The sequence below is a fragment of the Chlamydotis macqueenii genome, chromosome 3 (assembly GCF_036417535.1).
Source record: "Chlamydotis macqueenii isolate bChlMac1 chromosome 3, bChlMac1.mat, whole genome shotgun sequence".
Lineage (NCBI taxonomy): Eukaryota > Metazoa > Chordata > Aves > Otidiformes > Otididae > Chlamydotis > Chlamydotis macqueenii.
Genome location: NC_141558.1, coordinates 121503864 through 121522907, shown reverse-complemented (window position 1 = coordinate 121522907; position 19044 = coordinate 121503864). Strand labels below are relative to the sequence as shown.

At 45.8% G+C, this 19044-nt stretch overlaps 1 protein-coding gene across 1 annotated transcript; it reads left to right on the top strand.

The window, feature by feature from the left end:
- Positions 1–4897: 4897 nt before the first annotated feature.
- On the top strand, positions 4898–18789 carry LOC147601467 (uncharacterized). Its single transcript, XM_086743215.1, has 4 exons — positions 4898–5294; positions 15791–15910; positions 17254–17360; positions 18685–18789. Exons 1-3 carry the CDS (start codon positions 4898–4900, stop codon positions 17355–17357), a joined length of 621 nt encoding a protein of 206 aa, XP_086599341.1. The 3' UTR covers positions 17358–17360; positions 18685–18789.
- The last annotated feature ends 255 nt before the right edge of the window (positions 18790–19044 follow it).

Below are 19044 nucleotides of genomic sequence, written 5' to 3'. Positions count from 1 at the left end.
GAAAAGAGAAAAAGAAGGAAAAGCAAACACAAAGGGAATAAAGCAAAAATTAAACTCTGTTCTGCACTTGGGAACAAAACAGTGCTTTGTGGCTTAAAACAACAATTTTCATTCAGTGAGGAACTGCGTTCAATTTTAATCTGGTGAAAACTGAATTTCCTCATTATCTTTCATGCAGGTATAATGCTTTGCAGTAAGGATTTCAATCAAAGAGGAGGGGAAAAAAAAAAAAAAAAAAAGAAAAAAAAGAAGCAGCTTCAATAAAAGTTGTGTCCTGACAGCTCCCAAAGGCTCCTGGAGCGCCTGCAAAATGCTGCTGACCACCGAAGGGACCCTGATGGCTCTCACCACACTTGCCTTTTAGCTCTCATATCTTTGAAACTCTCTGGAGTACAGCCCTACTCACAAAAAATAAGTTTGTATCTCAACTTCCTCAGCAGAATAAACCCAAAATGTAGGGAAATAATTGTAAAATTAACATAAAATTTAACATTATTGAAATTATTTCCTTCATAAAATGAAAATGTATGATTTCTATTTGTGTATTCTCTTTTCAAAGAGAGAAAAATAGGCCAAGCTCAGCATGGAGCACAGCTCAACCAACATCCATGGCTAGCAGCAGAATAAATTGCCCCAGTAGCAACGCTGCTGAGTTACGAGGGTGATTAGCCCCTCAACTCGTGTTTTCCAGCTCCATTTTCTCTTGCCTTCAGAAGCCTTTCATTTTTGCCCAGAATAATGTGGGCAGCAGAGGAAAGACCAAAAGAAGACAGTACTGGCCCTGAAACCTCGGTCCCCAGCAGGTGACTGAAAGCCCCATGGTGTAAAGCTTCCAAGCCTCCTGGAGATCTGACTTCAGGATACACTTTTTAGGAAAAGCATCACTTTTTATTCCTCAGTTAGTAGCGTCAGGAATGCAATGGTGGTATTGATCAGAAAATATGCAGAGCTTTAGGATCTGCTTAAAAGAGGTTTAAGGTAAGTCTCTCTAATTATACAGTTTAACTGCACTCTCAAGATTTTTAAAAATATGCAGCTCCCTATAACAGGCATTTTGAACCACATGGCCAAATCAAGCCCCAGTTGACAGACACTGGACCTCCACAAAGTTGTTGTCCCCTTTTTTTGGTGGACAGCAGTTTTGGCAAGCCCCAAATAAAGGCTAATCTAACCTTTCCGAAAGATCACTGTTTATATTCTTAAACAAGCGTCAATCCCAGTGGCCAAAGCAGATGCCTGTTCTCCCATGACAACAATTTCCAGTCATCCTACAAGACGAGTGAGCAGAAGTTGATTTTCACCTGGAGACCTTTTGCAAAGCAAAAAGCCCATGTTGAATCGGAGCCTGTCTCTCCCTGCAGCTAGCCTGGTGCTGTGGCTGCCATAACACTGGCAGGAACCCCTTGTCCAGCACTGGCAGAAAGGCCAAGCTTGAGGCACGGTGAAGTGCTATGGCAGCAACCTTACCCAAAATCACTGCTCCTCTGCCTAGGTCTCTTTCTCCCTCTCAAGCAGCTGCTATTGAATTCACCTGACCCAAATACAGACTTTCTGGTTGACTTTCTTTCTGCTTATTCTAATACACCAATTTGTGGAAGAAGCTGTAATCAGATGGACTAAGCCCACTGCGAGATCTCCAGCATACAAATTCCTCTCCCCCAGGGAAAATCCCAAATCACACTGCTGAAAGCAACCAGATGCCTTCTCTGAGGGGAACAGCAAACCTGAGGGAATGACTCCATAGCTTAGCTCACATCGCAGACGTAGTCATTTAATACTCTTGCTTAACATGAGAAACAGCAAACCCCATGCAGAAGTAGAGCGTTAATCAGTAATTTCTTGAACAGGCCTGAAAACAAGAATCTGCTGAGTAAAATGATGTAGCATCCCAAGGGTTAATCATATTTAGGAAAGGATGCAGCAGAAACCCTTGGAGGAGTTAGCTTTGTAATTATAGTGCAAAACTCAAGCTGGGTGACAGCCAGCAGTGGAGCTAGTGGACATGTCGCTGCTGCCCCACAGGTCACCTACTGGCACGATATCTTTATGCTTATGAATATGGCAAGATAAAACCCAGGGCAGGCCTGAGGTCTTGACTGTTCCCAGACGTTACAGGAGTGGAAAAAAAAAAAAATCACTGCTTTTGAAGTGTTTTCTTGACCCACACTAGAGCCTCTCATTTTAATGTTTATTCATTGACTAAGAGGAACCACTGAACAGAGAAATTATTCCTTAGGAAAGATAAAAATATTTTTTTTTGCAGTGGTTCTATAGAGCTGCTGGTTTGCTTCTTTTAAAGGCAGAGAACTGAATTTCTGGGGAAGACTGGATGGGTCAACCCATCAACCCATTCTGCGCCCCCCACCCATCTCCAGAGCTGCTGGTGTCGGTCTGGCGGCGGAGGCAGCCACCGAGCTACCGCCCTGCTGCAGCCGCTGCTGGCTCCAGCGGGGTGACCCGGGCCTGCGGGGACCCCCAAAATGGGCGAGGGGGGGGGCAGCCAGGCGGGGCACCCCGGCTTTCCCAGCGCCTCTGCCAGCTCCCCGCTCCGGCCGGCAGGTGGCGCCATGGCGCCGCGGGCGGCGGGGGGCTCTGCGCGGGGCCCCGCTCCCTCCCGACTCGCGGCGGAGGCGGCCCCGCAGGGCGGGAGGCGGGCGGGGACCGGCAGCGGCATCCCCGCGGGCGGGAGAGGAGTTTTACCCCTTCCCTCCTTTGAGAAGCCCTCAAAAATTATATTTACGGGGGGCGGGGGGCAGGGGAATCACACCCACCCCCCCCCCCCCCCCCCCAGTTTTTTACAAAATAAAAAACCCACACCTAAGTACCAGGCACGCTTCACCTCACCGTAAAGCGAATCCTGGCCGCCTGGGACCATCAATCAACCTTGCGCTCAAACACAGGACTGCGCTTCCCCAAATTAATCGGCCTCAAGTGTAGCAAGGAAATCCTCAAGCCTGCAACGCTGACAGGTGAACGTTAAAATAAATTGGGGACGGAGCAGGGCAATTAAAGCCAGCACAGAGCTCCCCTGTCCTGCATTTTAGGCTGACCTTAAGGCTCCAATATTTAGAGCAACATGGAGACATTTTGTGCTCAGTGTAGCAAGGATGGGGGTGCAAACTCATCTCTTGCAAAGGTGAGGGTTTGGATTTTTTTTTTTTTTTTTTGGCAGTGAAAAGGACCATAAACTCGTTCTAGCCAAGGCTGAGGATAGAGGAGACTCAGGCTGCTGACTGGAAGCCTGGCAGATACCCTCCTACTGCCAGGAGCTTGCCCGGCTCACGCCTCGAGCAGGTGAGACGCATGCCAAACCACTGGTGTCGAGGGCCAGCAGCCACCCTCCAGCACAGCACAGCACCCAGGCTGTGGCACCCACCTGTGCCCGCAGTTCCTCTCACCCGAGCAGGCGGCCAGCCCGCTTCGCTGCACGCTCTCCCTGCCCAGCCCCGCAGCAGGTCCCAGGAGGGACCTCGCGTGCTTTCCTGGCTCAGAATGTGTCTCCCGCCCCGTCGGCACGAAGCACAGGTGTTCACAGTCACAGCTCCTTGCCCAGGAATAGAGGTGGCACCCACTTTCTGCTAAATAACCTGTGCAGGTAGTCCTCTTCCACCACAGACTGGTTGCAGGGTGGTTTTGGGGTGCAGCTTGTGGCAACTCCGTCCCAGAAGCACCCAGAGCTGGATTGCTGTGATAGCACAGTGCTGTCAATCTGTGAGATGGGACCTGCACGTTCGCACGGAAAACAAACAAGAAGGACTAGTAAAACACGCATAGATCATGCTTTTCAGGCGGACCCTTTACATTGATCCACACTAAAAATAAAAAGGAGGAGGGGAAGGAAGGTACTATTTAAAGAGGAGGTTCTGACCCTGAGGTTTTAGTGGTGATCAGCAGCACCTCCACCCTGACAAAGAAGGCAAGGTCTTGCCTCTAACCTCAGTGGCTGGTTCAGAGAAAGCAGTAAGAGAGCTGGCAGTTGGGAAGCTGCGAGCTTACATGGGAGCTTCCCTCCTGACCAGCTGCTGGAGGTTAGCTGACCCTTGATACTGCAGAATTTAACTTCGCCAGGCTCCTTCCTGAGCCTGCTGGGCTCTTCCCTGCTGTGCTCCATGCGCAGAGGGCACTGCTGCAGTCAGGGATAAATACACCCCTTGCCATGACACTGCTCTGTTGGCCTGAGAAATAGTGGGACCCTCCCCATAATCTCTGTCCTCAGTCAAAAAAAAACCCACTCTCTCTCCAGCGCCCAGTTCGTTTCTCTCATCTGTGATGCAAAGGAACTCCTCCTGGGGCGAGGCAGTCCCTACAGCCAGGCAGCAGCGTGCTCCTGCGCCGCATGTTTTACAGCGGAACAAGAGCTGCTTGCGTGGGGCAAGGTTCCCAGTTCTGCGTCCGCTTGTGTCCTTTCCCAGACTTACTGAAATCGGCCGCTTTACAGCAGTAGAGAGAGCGGTAAAAATTTAAGAGTCGTAGCACGCCAAGCAGATACGGAGATTAATTCTACTCCGTGGTTTCCCAATGCCATGCACACACTACTTCAAGAAATCTCTTAAAATTGGCTGCTCCAAAATAAGCTATATACACCACTGGCCCTAAAGGCGACAGATGATGAAATGCCCTTACCAAATGAATCCTTAAATTCCAGCCTAGCAGAGCATCCAAGTGCACAGCAAAGCCAAGACAAGCACAGCACTGCTCTCTCCTGAAAACACGGCTTGAAAATCTCCGTTGTTGCTCTATCCCAGATAATGATTCATCCTCCCCGCGGGGTTTTGACTTGCCTCCGCACATTTTGCAACACTCCCTGGCTTTATAACAGCGTGGTCGCACGCAGTGACTCCTAGCAGATTTCTCAGCTTGCTTGCGAGCGAGGAGGCGGCGGCTAATCCTTCTAACGATGATTTTCCTCTTACAGCGTTTCTTCTTGCTGGCCGTAGACTTATTTCTTGCGATGACCCTTTCCTGCCTCTTTTATGCCTTTGTGTGCATTTCCATCGCAATTTTGACCTGCTTCATTATCATCTTCTCCTTCGGCATTGTGGAAAGGAGTATTGATGTGAAAGGGAGAGCAATTGTCATTCTCGTGTCCAACAGCTCCATTGGGAGGATGCTTGCAAGGAACCTGAATAAAGCAGGTTTCAGGGTGTCTGCTGCGCACTGGCCTCCTCAAGAGGAGGGGACAGCTACAGAAGAAGAGTGCTCTTCAAACATGGAGGTAGCCCAGCTCCACATGACTGAAGACGAGTATCAGAAGACAATGAAAACCTTCATAGAAAACCACTTATCCCTGAAAGGTAATTTTTTAGGGCAAACTTGTGGGTTGTGCCTAAAGTTGAGCACGTCTACAGCACGAGATTGTGAGGTGATTGTAGTTCACCAGCAAATGAGGGAGGCTAGAATGCTTTAGGAAATGGGTTATAATGCTCTAACCGCATTGCATTTTGTTGTGCAAAACAAAAATTTTGATTTTTCCAGGGGAAAGAGCCTGCTCTGGTGGCTGTGAAAGGCCCCAGTAGACCCCAGTCCCTGGAGGAAGGCAAGGTAGGCCAAGGAACGAGGGGGAGAAGGTCCCACCAAGGCACAGAGGGCTGGACTCACGCTGGGGAGAAAACACAGGGATGAACAAGGGGGAGCAGAGACTTGGACAATGACCTGAGATGAAGGAACATGTCTGATTTTTAACCTCTTCTGCATTAAAAAACCTGAGGTCCCTCTTGGCTTCTTGCCTGTGGTGGGATTCATAAGAAAACAGCCAGCTCAGAGCTTTGGCTGGCACGTTGGGACTGTCTTTCTGAACCACTCTGCCATCACTTCTGCGGGGATACGGGACTGAAAGCAACCTGCTGAGCTCACCTGGGACAGCATGAGGCAAGTGTCTTACCGAGGGGATGGCTGTAAGCACTTCTGCTGGGAAATATCCCTGGTTCTTTCTAGGTGCCAGATGAAGGGTGCCAATGGGCAGGCTGGCTTACGCCCCAGCTGAATTAGCTCTGCTTTCCAGGAGTCTCTGTCCTCACAGCCATAATTTTACACCTCTTGGGAGTGACAGAAAACTCAGCCTCAGCCGTCAGGGCTGTAACCTCACTGCCCACAGGGTTACAGGTTTACAAGAGAAGAGAACTTTACTGTGAACCTACCTAAGGCGTGTCTGAGCAGTGATGCTCTCTTACTGTTTCCTCATGCTGTCTCCTTCCTTCTCCAGCTTCTCCATCCCTCTCCCTCCTTGCTCTTCTCTCAGTGGCTTCCTTTGAGGTGTCCCCAGGGCAGCCTCTCTGCTTGCTCACACTGAGCAGAGATCTCTGAGAACATCCACATCTCATCATGACACACAAGATCCTTCACATTCCTGCCCAGCACTGAAAGTTTTTTTTTTTGTACTCCCAGGCTCTGCAGAGGAAGGACATTTTGGAAGTCAGAGCATGCACCCAAAACCTCCCCTACTGCAGAGACCCTTCAGAGAGGCGGGAGGGAATGCTAGTCAATACCTGCTGCTAACTGTGGCTATTTGGGACCCAACAGCACAGTTATCTCACACTGCTTTTCTCCTCTGAAGCATCCAGCAGACCAGAAGTGCCTTACATCCTCCCCATTCGCTCAGTGATATCTGTGTTCTTTGCTTTTGATTACTTTGATCACTGTACTCTGCTGCAGGATCCATGAGGTTTTACATTCAGGATCTCCTGCATAGTATTCACATCACAGATGGGGATGTTAAAATGTATTTCCCAAGTGCTGACCCAGTTGCATGGCAGATCAAAGGCCTGTGTTGGGGGCGGAGGAGGAAGAAAAAAAAAAAAAAAAAAAAAAAGAGAAACCTCAGAGTTTTCTTAGATTTCTTTAACAGTTTCGAGTGAGTGCTGGCATTTATTCTGCAAGATTTTTGGCATGGGTGGGGTGAACACGAACACCACCACCAACTGACTGATAATAAAACAATTTAAACCAAATCGAAAGACTACATTGGTAGGTCCATGCATGCAACATGCAGCTTGGTCACCAGGATCTAGACAAGGAGAGAAGAGAGTTTGTGCTGTAGGGACAAGACACGGCAGAAACTTTATACAACTTTCTCCATTTAAAAATTTCTCTTACGCACTTTACAGGTATGCAATTTTTGGTTTGCAAAGAATGGAACTTCCGTGCTAGTTTTTATGAACTTTTTAAAAATAACTTGTCCCCATAGGAAATTTTTATCATTATATCTTTGCTAGTGTAAGTAAAAAGACACTTGTTTGATATAAACACAGCTTTTGAAATGCATCCTAAATGCCTTTCAAAGTAACACAATGGAGACAGGACCCCTTTAGTCACAGTTCCTTTTAGAATTAAAAGACTTCTGACAACCAAAATAATATATTTTTTATTCTAGCACAGGCCTAGAGACTCAAATCTTCAGGTGGGCCAACACCTTTATTTTGTGGTGGCAGTACGAATGAATAAGGTGCTATAAAGTCTAAAGAGATCATAACACAAATACACAGAGAAATGCAAGTCAGCCCCCTTCCAAATTCATATGTTTTATGATACCTTAACTTGGGTCATACAAAGTCTTGAGTTCTTCTGGCTTTTAGCTTTTGGTGCCTTTAGATCAGATGTTTAAATTTTCTCTGTGACCAGGATGTCAGAGAGATAGGGGGCAAAAAGGGGAGAGGAGGAATCTTAACTGCTCACCTCCACTAGCTGAGCTCATGCTATCAGATATTGCAAAAGCTCTTGGCATCGTATCCACGTGCTCTGGGATTGAGCTGCTTGAGAAACTGCTGTGCCGTGTTGCTCTTTGGGCACCTTGCATGGAAATGCTGGCAGTTGCTTCACGACTTTCAGGATTGACTGCAGAGAGGGTGGGGCAGGGCAAGGAGGGGAGAGAAAAAAAAAAGTGGAGATGGGTGAGATCCAACAGACAGCAACCTGACCCAGTCTGATAAATTGCTGTAGCCTCCGTGGCTGCAGTACCTTGGGGTTCACCTACTCACACACACAAGCACAACAGACACGGGGCTCAGTGAAATCGGTATTTACTGCGCCATGCCCAAAGATTGGCTGCCTCGGGCTTTGCCAGGAAGAGCTGTCAGGTGACGTTGCCCTGCCAGTCTGCACGGAGTTCAGCTCCCCAAATTAAACTGCAAGGACAAGACCGAACGGAGAAACCTCTGTTTCACATCTAGTCAGCCTTTCTCATGGTTCAGAGATTATTCAAACTGTGCTTATTCTTTAGCTGGACGCAAAACACTTTCAGTGTCTTAAGAGATCCTGTCTTCTTTTGGTGTCTTTAATGTCCCTCAGGTCTTTCTACACCCCAGGCCAAGCTCTGAGAAACTTTATAACACCTGTGGGTCTGTGGATCCCCACTGAAGTGCACAGGGCAGCCACAATGGCAGAGCACCTGCGGGGATCTGCCAACTTTCCTTCCTACTTTTACTACAGGGACCAAAATTTGTTACCCACCACCCTGTCACACTTTTCTCCACTCTCTCCCACTTCTCATAGTATTTCATACTGTGCTGCCACCCATCATTCATCCCAGTTGTTTCCACCTACTTTCTCTTTCCTGGTTTTTCTCCCATTCCTCTGTAACGCCTTGGGTTTCCGCTCTCGACGTGAGCAATGCTTCTGGCTGCACAGCACAGCCTCCTGTGTTCATTCAGATCTCAGCTCTCCTGAAGTTGCTTGCAAAAGTCCTGCTGATTTTCACAGGGTTAGAATTTAATTTCTTGTACTTGAATTTCAGCTAAGACATGACTGCTGCTGGATTCTTTGGTACTTTAGCAGCTTCTCTCTGTTCCTATCTGTTAGATAGGCAGGGCAATTCCTTTTTCACAAGTAGAGAAATAACTGATGCAAACTAATAACCTTAATTCCTAAATAACCTTAGGTCCCATATCTGAGAAACCCTTTCTCACCCCACACTTCACCATGGTGTTTCAGACCAGTGGGAAGTGCTTGTGTCTGAACCTTGTTCCAAGGACTCCAAAGGGCCTGGAGAAAGCTCCCCGTGCAGACAGCTAGACCAGTGGGAGATAATGGACGGACTGTCATCCTCAGCCATCTGTTCTCATCCCCGTGATGCTACTGGCAGAGTGGCTTTCATAACCTCTTCCTAAATCAGCCCAGGCAAGATCACCTGAATCGATTCGATCAATTTAAATAGGTAGGTTTAGTTAATCCAGCTTATTGCTTTATTCTACACATCGCAATCTCTTCTTTGAGCAGAGCTGTGAGGGCAGCAACGCCAGCAGTGGCAAGTACAGCTAATCCTGGGCAAGGCTGGGTGCACGCAGCTGCAGTCGCTTGCTCAACGCTTGGTACTGGGATGCTGGCAGAACTATAGAGAGCACTGAAGTATCAAGGCTTCTAGCAGCCCCATGGCCTCTTGGACAGTCTCCACCTCTTCTAAAGGTCAAGCTGTTTCTGCAGTGGTAGATGCTCCTGGTGCTTTCATTTGCCTTGCACCTCTCCTTCAGTTACTCATACAGTTTAGTCCATGGAGGCACTCTTGTGACCCAGAGATCCAGAAAGCAAGACCCTATGGCGGGCCTGAACAGGAGACAGAGATCTTTGAACCGCTCCTTTGTGCGGTAGACACATTGTAGAAATTTTCACTTCCTAAAGATGCCAATATGGTCAATTGGAACACGTTGCCCAGAGAAGGTGTGGATGCCCCATCCCTGGAAGCGTTCAAGGCCCGGCTGGACAGAGCTTTGAGCGACCAGGTCCAGTGGAAGGTGTCCCTGCCAGGGCTGGGGGGTTGGAGCGAGATGATCTTTAAGATGCCTTCCAAGCCAAATCATTCCATGATTTATATTAGAAAGTAACCTTTCCTCACTCACTTTTCCTTGCCACAGTCACCTCACGATAAAACGTTAGGCCATACAGTCACTCCTCACAACGTTTCCTTCACAACAGAGGGAAAGCTGAGCTTTCTTTTGCGGCAGTATAGCTTAGTGCACGGCACGAGCAAGGAGGAGTCACAACAACCTCCCATTCCCACTTCAGGGGAGGGTCAAACAGACGCAATAATCATTGACTGCAATAAACTACAAGGGAGTAGGAATTATGAATGACTAAAGCAAACAAAATCATATACTCATGCAATTTTAAGAAGTGCTGCATTATTTAACTCCACTCAGCTACAACTGCAGGCCACCTTGAACAAATCAGGCCATTTTCCAGGCTGCAAATGACTATTGGAGTTATGAGTCAAAGGATTAATTTTTGTAGCTATGCTTTTCTGCCTTTAATATAGGTTATCCAGAAGTCTTTGAAAAAATTGGTTTGCAACTATATTGCCTTCCTATCTCTTGAGGATTTATCAAAACTAGAGAAGCACTCTGATAGAGCAGCCATCAGGGCTACATAACAACTCAGAGAAAACACATCTCATTTGGAAACTATATGTTGGGAAGAGCTATTTATTTTAGGATGAAGGGGAGCTTCCCATTCAAAGCTGCTTTTTTGAACTTAAGAATCTGTGCATCATCTATAGTTGATGTGCTTTTTTTTTTCCCTTTTTCCAAAAAGAGCTATGCCAACACCTCTGGACATTTTATGGGAGACCAGTTTTCAGTTCCCTGAGGTGCTTTTGCAATTCTCTTGTTTCAACAGAAAACTACTCTGCCAAGAGCCAAGCACCCTGGACGTACACATAAACCCACACGATTAAAGAGTTACACAATCCAGAAAAGCTGCAGCAACACTTCTCCTCCTCCGTCCCCGTCCCTCGCTCGTTGCCAGTGGGCAGAGCCTTTTCGGGTTCAAAACCTCCGTCCTCCACATCACATTGATGCTGACAACACTCTTGCCTGCTGCTGCCGGACCGAGGGGAAGGCTACGTGCTGGAAAGGGCTGGCATTTTGGATCCTGTGCAGAGTCCTCAGGACTCTGCAGGATCATGAGTTTTAATCCTGGCAACGATCACTCCGGTCAGCTAGCCTGACCTGTATTTTATAGGCGAGAGAACTTCATCAAGATTTCAAAAGAACAAACCAGGCAGCCAGCCGTGCGGAAAGACGTGGGCAGGGAAAGTGGGAGCTGAGCTGTGAACGGTTTGTTGTGAAACGCAACAGGTACCTGCGAGCCCCGCTGTGCACATCAGCGCTTTGTTTATCTGGTTATTGCTGGCTGGCGGATTTCTGTTTGCAAACCAAGATCTTTACACAATAATTAAAAAAATGCATATTGGTCTGCTATATAGTAGAAGTCGGTTATTTTATTTGCCTGCATTCAGAACACGTTGCCATGCTCACCACTAATACTGGCCATGTGAATAATATTATGGAAAGAGAAGGAGGTGAAAGAGCGATATGCTGCCATGACCATTTCTGTTTTCTTCCAAATCTTATGTTTGCAGATGACAGGAACAAAAATAGATCATTTCTTAAAAAAAAAAAAAAAAAAGAAAAAAGAAAAAAGAAAAAAAACAACCAACAAAACCCAAACCAAAGAAACAAAGCCCAAATATTTGGATACTTATATTATACTGGCTTCTAAATTCTGTCAGAAGCCGCCTTCAGCATCCTAAAGCAACACCCTCCTCACGCTGCCCCCGCTTAGCTCATGCGAATTTTACTCCTGTGGTGTAAGTTTATCTTACAACAAATCCCAGACAAGGGTTTCATTTCCAAGCTTCATCAATCATTAAACCACACAAGACTGAAGATTATTTTTAGAGATCACAAGAAAGATATCCGTATTTATGACATGTCGTTCTTGCAACAAACGATCAACACATTTTCATGCAATTGCAGTGGTAGGATTAGAGATGCAATGTAAAATAAAAACAAAGTTATCTGGCAAACTATTTATTCATCACTCATGCACGATGCTATAATCTCTGATTACGTAAGTCATTGGAAATATTCACAGATGCGACATAAGCTTTATGCTAATTTTAAGATGTCCCAAACAGGAGCTTAACTTTGCATCAATTTAGAAACATTGTCTTACATTAACCAGAGTCAGACAGCTTCCAAGCAGATAGATATTTTGGAAAAATATCAGGACTAGAGCTCAGAGTTCTGCAGACCTGTTTCTCCCTTTGAAATAAGGCAGTTTGTCAGAAAGAGTATTTGGAGTGTGCGTACACCTGTTTTGTTTTTTTTTTTACTCCACCCCTCACCTCAAGCCTTCAGGAAAGTTTTCCAGAGGACAGTTTTGACAGGGAAAGGGAATCAAGTGAAAGGAAAGGTTTCTGCAATTCTGGCTTCCCATATTACATGGGAAAACATGTTCCCATGTTTTCTGGAGACGGAAAACTTCTGAGCAGTTCTAAAACATATGCTTAGAGACTTAATTTATGTACTAATGAACGTGCATAAAAATTGAATACTTCTGTATATGATCATTATGTATTTCCCTGATACATATAAATAAATTTTCTATTTTATTACCAAATTTCTGAGCAGATTATTTATTTTAAATCTACTCTCTTGAAATTCTCCATCCAACTGACAAGCTGTTTTCCCAGCACTTATTATGCTGCAAACTCCCAGGTAACACAGAAAAATTGCTGTGGCATTTTCAGTAGGAGAAGGTGGGCAGGAATAAACTCTTCTACACAGTTCTCCTTGCTGCAGCGCAGCGGACTTGGCTGGGCTCATGGTCAGCTCAGCCCCAGTAGCTTCAATGCTGGCACTGAATTTTTCCTCTGGTTCCCTGGGGAGGCTCTGGGAGGAGATGTCCCACAGGTACATGTTGTTTTACTAGAGCTCGTAGAAATCCCAGCATGGAGCTGAATTTCACCCCTGGGTAGGTTGACTTAGTAATATTGTCTTCAAAAATTTGCACCAGTTTAGACCAGGCAACAGCCTGCCACCAGAGGTTTTTAAAAAAAAAAATAAAAAAAAATAAAAATAATAAAATCAACCTGTTTTTCAGGTCTATTGAATTATAAAAGCATATGATTAAAACCTCTTAGGCTTGATGCTTGACAGTTAGTCAAATGATTGTTATGAAGAGATTGTCCAAAAAACAGAGCCTTTCTTCTGTTCTTGGACAGTTTCCCCTAGTTTCTGGAACTACATTTGTTATTATTCTTAAGTATTCACTGCTCTGGTTTGGTCAAATCATCTGAAACCTATGAGCTGTCTGATATGAAATGATCCTGCCGAATAGCTGCACTAGGTAGTATTAACTTCTACCCCCAGACTAGATGGAGATAACTTTTTAAAGCAACGGACTGATGAGTAACAAACAGTTATTTAAAATAATGAGTAATAATTGGATTTCCTCCCATAAAAAAAGATTAGTCATCAGAGAACCATTCCCCATGCTTAAAGCAGACATTTACGCCCATATGCCTAACTGGCGCTCCACCTAACTGCGTTCCCATTTCCCCACAGGCTTTGCCCTATAGGTCTCGGCATTGTTAAATTACACCTTGCCTTATCCTAAAGGTGGAAACACAACATACACACCACACAAGTCCATCAAAGCCTTGGAGCTGTGCCAAAATGTAGTAGTCCGTAAAGTTTTGATTCTTCCAGCCCCTCCAAATCCATTGCGTATTTGAAACACCCTTTTACTGTAAAAGTCCAAGTGTCTGTCCTCCATTAGAGCCTTGTTTCCCCCACTAAGTGGTCATCATGAAATTAATTGATATGTCATCAACATAAAGCTAAAACTCCTTTCATGTTACTTCCCTTCCACTCCTTCTCTCTGGGCCACCTTTGCGGTTTCTCATCTTTACATGTATTAAAAATACATTTTCTCTCTTTTCTTGCTGCCCAAGACTCACACAGAATCAGGAAAGCTTTTAGTCCTTATCAGAGATTTGAATTTCCATCCTGGTTTCAATCTGAGACCACAGTTTCCAATGAGTAAACAGACTGATGGAAAATTCCCAAACAGTTCCAATAACCATACATACAGCGTTGACTAATTTAGTAGTCAGCTAGGAGTAGTTGACTACTACTAAGGTGGCAAACCTTAAAGGAAGGGACCATTTCCTTCTTCTCCATTCATCCAAGAACAGCAGACTTCAGTGTTATTTATACAAGGTCCAGAAAATAAAAATACAGGCAGAAATATAAGAATAAATTACACCCTTTAAAAATAAAGTCCATAACACAACAGAAGCCAAGTCCCCAAATGTTTGGATGCCGGAAAGAGAGGTGGCAAGAGGAATGCTACCGTCATCTGTTTGCTCTCTGCATCTCTCTTTAGATGTCTCTAGCAGATTTTCTTATTCGTGCCACCAGCTTCAGGGCACAGGTCGTGTCTGTCTGTGTCAATCTTATGGATTTGCCCTGCCTGATGCAAAACAAGGCAATGCATCGACTCTGCAACTAAAACATGGGAGCAGGTAAAAGAAGACCAAGTCTTATCACAGATTTCTGAGAAGCAGAGAGGCAAAGTGCTGGAGCAGAGAGGACTGGGAACGAGGTGACTCTTTCTGCCCACCCTCACAAGGATGTGCCATGGACCACGGTTAGCCCAAGTGTAGGCACCGTACATCTGGTATTGCACTTTATTAATTAGATACAATAAATGAGATCTATGATAACTATCTGTTATATGAGAATGACATAATGAGTTAAGACATGGGATAGACAGTTGGGTCCAGAACAGGTGTGAATTAGAGGTTCAGCCCAAGTCACTTTTCTCAGGGCCACCATTACAGGTATGAACAGACAGATAGCAGGAGCCGAGCATCACCCATGCTGCCTTTTGTTCCAGATATCTTTGCAACTCTTGGCAAACATGGCACAGAGAAGGCCGATTCTTGGCCAGAAAAATTCACCCAGAGCTTTACCTTTGGCTGTCCCTAAAGCGCTAAGGAGACACTTTCCTCAACATCTTATTCCATCTCTCTTTCCCTAAAGCAAGGCAGGTCACTTCTTTCCTCAAGCAGAAATTCACCGCCTCCTCAACCAGCAGCCACACTTTCCTGTACACGTCTGGAGACAACTTGGCACAGCCTCTTGCACACACTTGCACACTTAAGTGCCCTTAAGCACCCACTGCATTTTTGTGGGTCAGAGCCCTTTGGCACTCTGTTTTGAAGCTAGGTAAACAAACAGATAAAAATCCCCTCTCAAAGATTATCCACTGCGCCACAGACAAACAAGCCCCAGTTCTGATTCATTTGCCCTACAGAGCAGAAAACTTTAAAACTTGAATTTGTCCCTGTATGATATTCAGATGCAATGGCTGACCGTTACGAAGGGAGTAAGTGCCTTAAAGAGAACAAGTCCCAGCGAGTGATGGTTTCTAATAAATGCCATTTGATTTTTCCTCAAGAGTATTTCTTGGAAAATACTTTGCTTGCTTTGCTTCTAAGAAAAGTAATTTGCTAATGTTTGCCTGTTCATAAAATTGATTTGTCCTTTTACAAATAATCTGCCATCACGGCGTGTTGCTGAGCCTTTTGAAGTGCACTAGGTTGTTCATACAGCAGAGCTTTCTCCTATTTATTCTGTCGGCCTCTTCGTATAACTGACAGAAATGTTTCCAAAAGTTTCATAAAAATAACTTCAAACAACCAAATAATAATAAAAAAAAATATTTTAAAATCCAATGGAATATGTAATAACAAATTTCAATGGGCGCAGGGAGGAATAACTGTCTTTCAGCCGGCTCTACCTCTACTGTTGCAAGTCTTGCAAGTTATGGCTCCCCTCCTCCTCAGTGTCGATGGCTGCTATAAAGCTCGTTATATTCAGGTTTTTAATTAGAATTAGTTGCAAGTGGCAATATTTTATCTGTACCTGTTACATCTTCGGAGAATCATCATGATGTAATTCAAGAATGAGCTGTACAGGTTAACTTAGCTCATGCCCTGTTAATTTGGCAGGCATGTATGGGCTGATGAAGACACCATCAATCCTGATATGGGAAGAAGAGGAACCAGACACGCGCAGGTTACCTGAGAGAAAAACCTCTTATAAATGGAAGAAGGTTCTCAAGGCCCCAGGTAGGAACCACTTGTAGCAGTCAAATACATACTGCTTTTCCCTGACAACTTCTAGAGGAGGGGGAAAATGTCTTCTTTAAAATGTTTTAGGTGATAAGTTTTTTTCCTTAGCATGGTTTTCAACACTCCATTAAAAAAAAAAAAAGTCCTTGTTTGTTGCCACTCGTCACCAGGGCTGGTCATGAGCAGCTTAAAACACGCGTTCAAAGGCGTTGGCTAATATTCTGGAAAGCTCTTGCTTTCCCAGGCTGGGCTTGTAATTACGACTACCTGGGTAGCACGGAGCCAACATGTGCAGACTCAGCTCTGCAAAGCCCCCCCTGTCCCAGGGACCACCTGAGCTCCCTCCGTCCGGTATGGAAGAAAATAAAACCCCACAGCTCCCATCAACAAAATACAATTCGGTAGCCAGCAGCACTGGGCCTTTATCTGATGGCAAAAATTCTCCACCTGGTGAGCGCTTCACACAGAAGATACTGCTGCCTTAGCATTCACTGGGAGAAGTTTGTCATCCTAGCCGTTTACAGGAAGGAAGACTTCCCAGTTAGAAATAACTTGCTAATTAAAGCATGACTTAATTTGTTTGCCTTACAAACAGTACTATTTAGTCTCATGCTAAGTCTCCTCTGCAAGACTTGTCACCATTTGAAGGTGTTCCTCAGGCTCGCAAGAGCCTCAGCACAGGAGGCAGACTCTGGCCTCAGGGAGGTGATGACTGTGGCTGAGAGTCCCTTTGTTAGTAGAAAGAAGAATGACCCAAAAAGAAAAAAAAAAAAAAAAAAAGGCAGCAAGAGCAGGCAGCTAAGCTCTCCTTCGTGAAACAGCAGAACAAGTAGGTATCTTCTCCTCCTTTCCCAGGTGATATCTATGAGATGTGGAGTACATCATAAAAGTAGATGGGTAAATAACCAAGAAATCTGTCACTTAACTCCCTGAATCGCCAGGTCTACCATTTCTTTCCACAAGCCCCTGCTCCAGATCCCAGACAGCCAGCACTGGGGGGATCCAGCGTCCACGGACACCCTGCCAAATGCCTGCCACTGGCTACCATTACTCAATTGGCATTTGAGGGGTGCAGCGCTCAGTGTGGAGGGAGCTCAGTTTGGGAGCGGGCCCCTTTCCCCCACAAGCCTTCCTGCTGTCCCCACAGTGGGAAGGGAGCTGGGGTAAGACTGGGATGAGGGAGCACTGCCTCTGGGTTGCTTGCTCAGGGAATCCAAAGCCCGTAATGACTGTGCTGAAGATGCCTTTTTCAGGTTTGTTTTTTTTTTTTTTTTGACATGTTAATGTTCTCTTTTGCTATTGGGTTAGTGGTTGAAACAGTGGCAATTTTCTGTTCACAGCCCTCTGTGTTGCAATCCTCTTTTGCCCCCTGAACTGTGCCCTGACTTTCCTGAAGAAGAGATGCCTGCAGCTCCTTGTGCCCTCGCTGAAGTCCAAAAACTGAGAGGTGAGGTAGCACACTCACAGCTCGGTTACATGCCCCTGACAGAGCTAACCAGTATCTCCTGCAACGGCAGCTCTTCCCTCTGCTGGGACGAGGATGCTGCCTTTCTGCACCAATCTGGCCCCAAGGAGTCCAGCCCAGGGCACAGACACACACAACCAGCTGCCTGAGGGGCAAAACCAAACCGAATTTGGCTTGTCTTCCCTTAACTGGTAGATGCTGTCCCATACCATCCTAAGCAGCTGTAAAACCACAGCTGTCAGCGCTGGTGTGTGTTCACATATACACAGATCTCACATCAGAATAAGTGATGTGACCCAAATGTGCATTCAATAACTAACACAAACACTGACATAAAACCTTTTGCAGGGTCTGTCATTGGCTTCAGCGGTGGATGTTTATCCAGAGCTCAGGTCTGCCCTGCAAGCACTACCTCCAAAATCGCTGGAAGAGCAAAGGGCTGGGCTCACCCAGCAAGGGGGCACAGGCAGTGCTTTAGGAGCCTGCTGCTGTGAGTAAATATTCCTCCAAGCTCTGCAGCCAGAGCTGCAGCAGATTTCAATTGCTAGCAAACATAAGAGCAGCCAGCTCAGTCTCCAACACTGAAGCAGAGCATTAGCTGCTCTCCAGCATCTTGCTGGAATTTAAGAGGCATGGTAGTTCCTTTTAAAGGGCAAGCCCAAAAAATATCCTGTAGGTTGTTCATTGCTGGATCATCTTTCTCCCATTCCTGTATTTTGCCTGCTGCAGGCTCTGAATTGCATTTACTCCAGCACATGGCAAGGAGAACAACTGAAATGGCATATTCCCCAACATCCCTGCCTGAGACAAAGCACCCAGAGCCTGCTGTGATTCACCCTATTTATTGATCCAGGCTTTAGGACAGGGTTAAAAAAAAAAAAAAAAAAAAAAAAGGAAGAGTAAGAGAGCAAATGAGATGATTCCCATGGTGTCCCCACTGCTTGGTCTGATCTTTTCTTGCTAAAGGGGAGAGGGTCCCTGGCTCTAACACTCTGTCTTCAGGTGTTTAGTTCTCAGTAGCATCTTTGCTTTGACCGTTTTGAGTTTCGGATCAGGGCTATAAAGCATGCTGTAGGTGCTACATATGTTGCACCTACAGCGTGCTTTATAGTTTGAACATATAGGTGAAAATAAAGTCTGTCACCCCCACTGCGATGTGTTCACCAGTGGCTGCTGTAGCAGCAGCGATACAATGCAGGTGTGATGAGAGAGGGGATGCGGTAAAACAGCAAAGTCTGAATGAAGTCAGTGGAAATGATTGAACAGCAGTGAAGAGCTAAAAACTCTTGCGATGTCTTTCAGCCAGGAAGGAAACCCACGGCGCACTACACGTTAATACTGTCATGCCACAATTAAAAGATGCTATGGGAAGGAGCATAGCTGGGATCAGCAGTGCCAAACTCCTGGCAGGGGAGAATTATGAGTGGTGAGTTCAGTCCCAGGACAATGAAAAGCTGCAGATGGAGACAGAAAGCACCTCCTGAATCATGAGACAGTCTCCAACTCCCTTGCAAGTCTAATCTGTAAGGAAGAGGACACAGACACTGAAATTTTGGGTTGTACAGTACAATGCTGTACTGTACACACTGGCATAGGCACAGAGAAAAAAAAAATCTGAGGTGAAAGGAAATAAAGGAAGAACTCTTCTGTGAAGAAAAATGCTAAG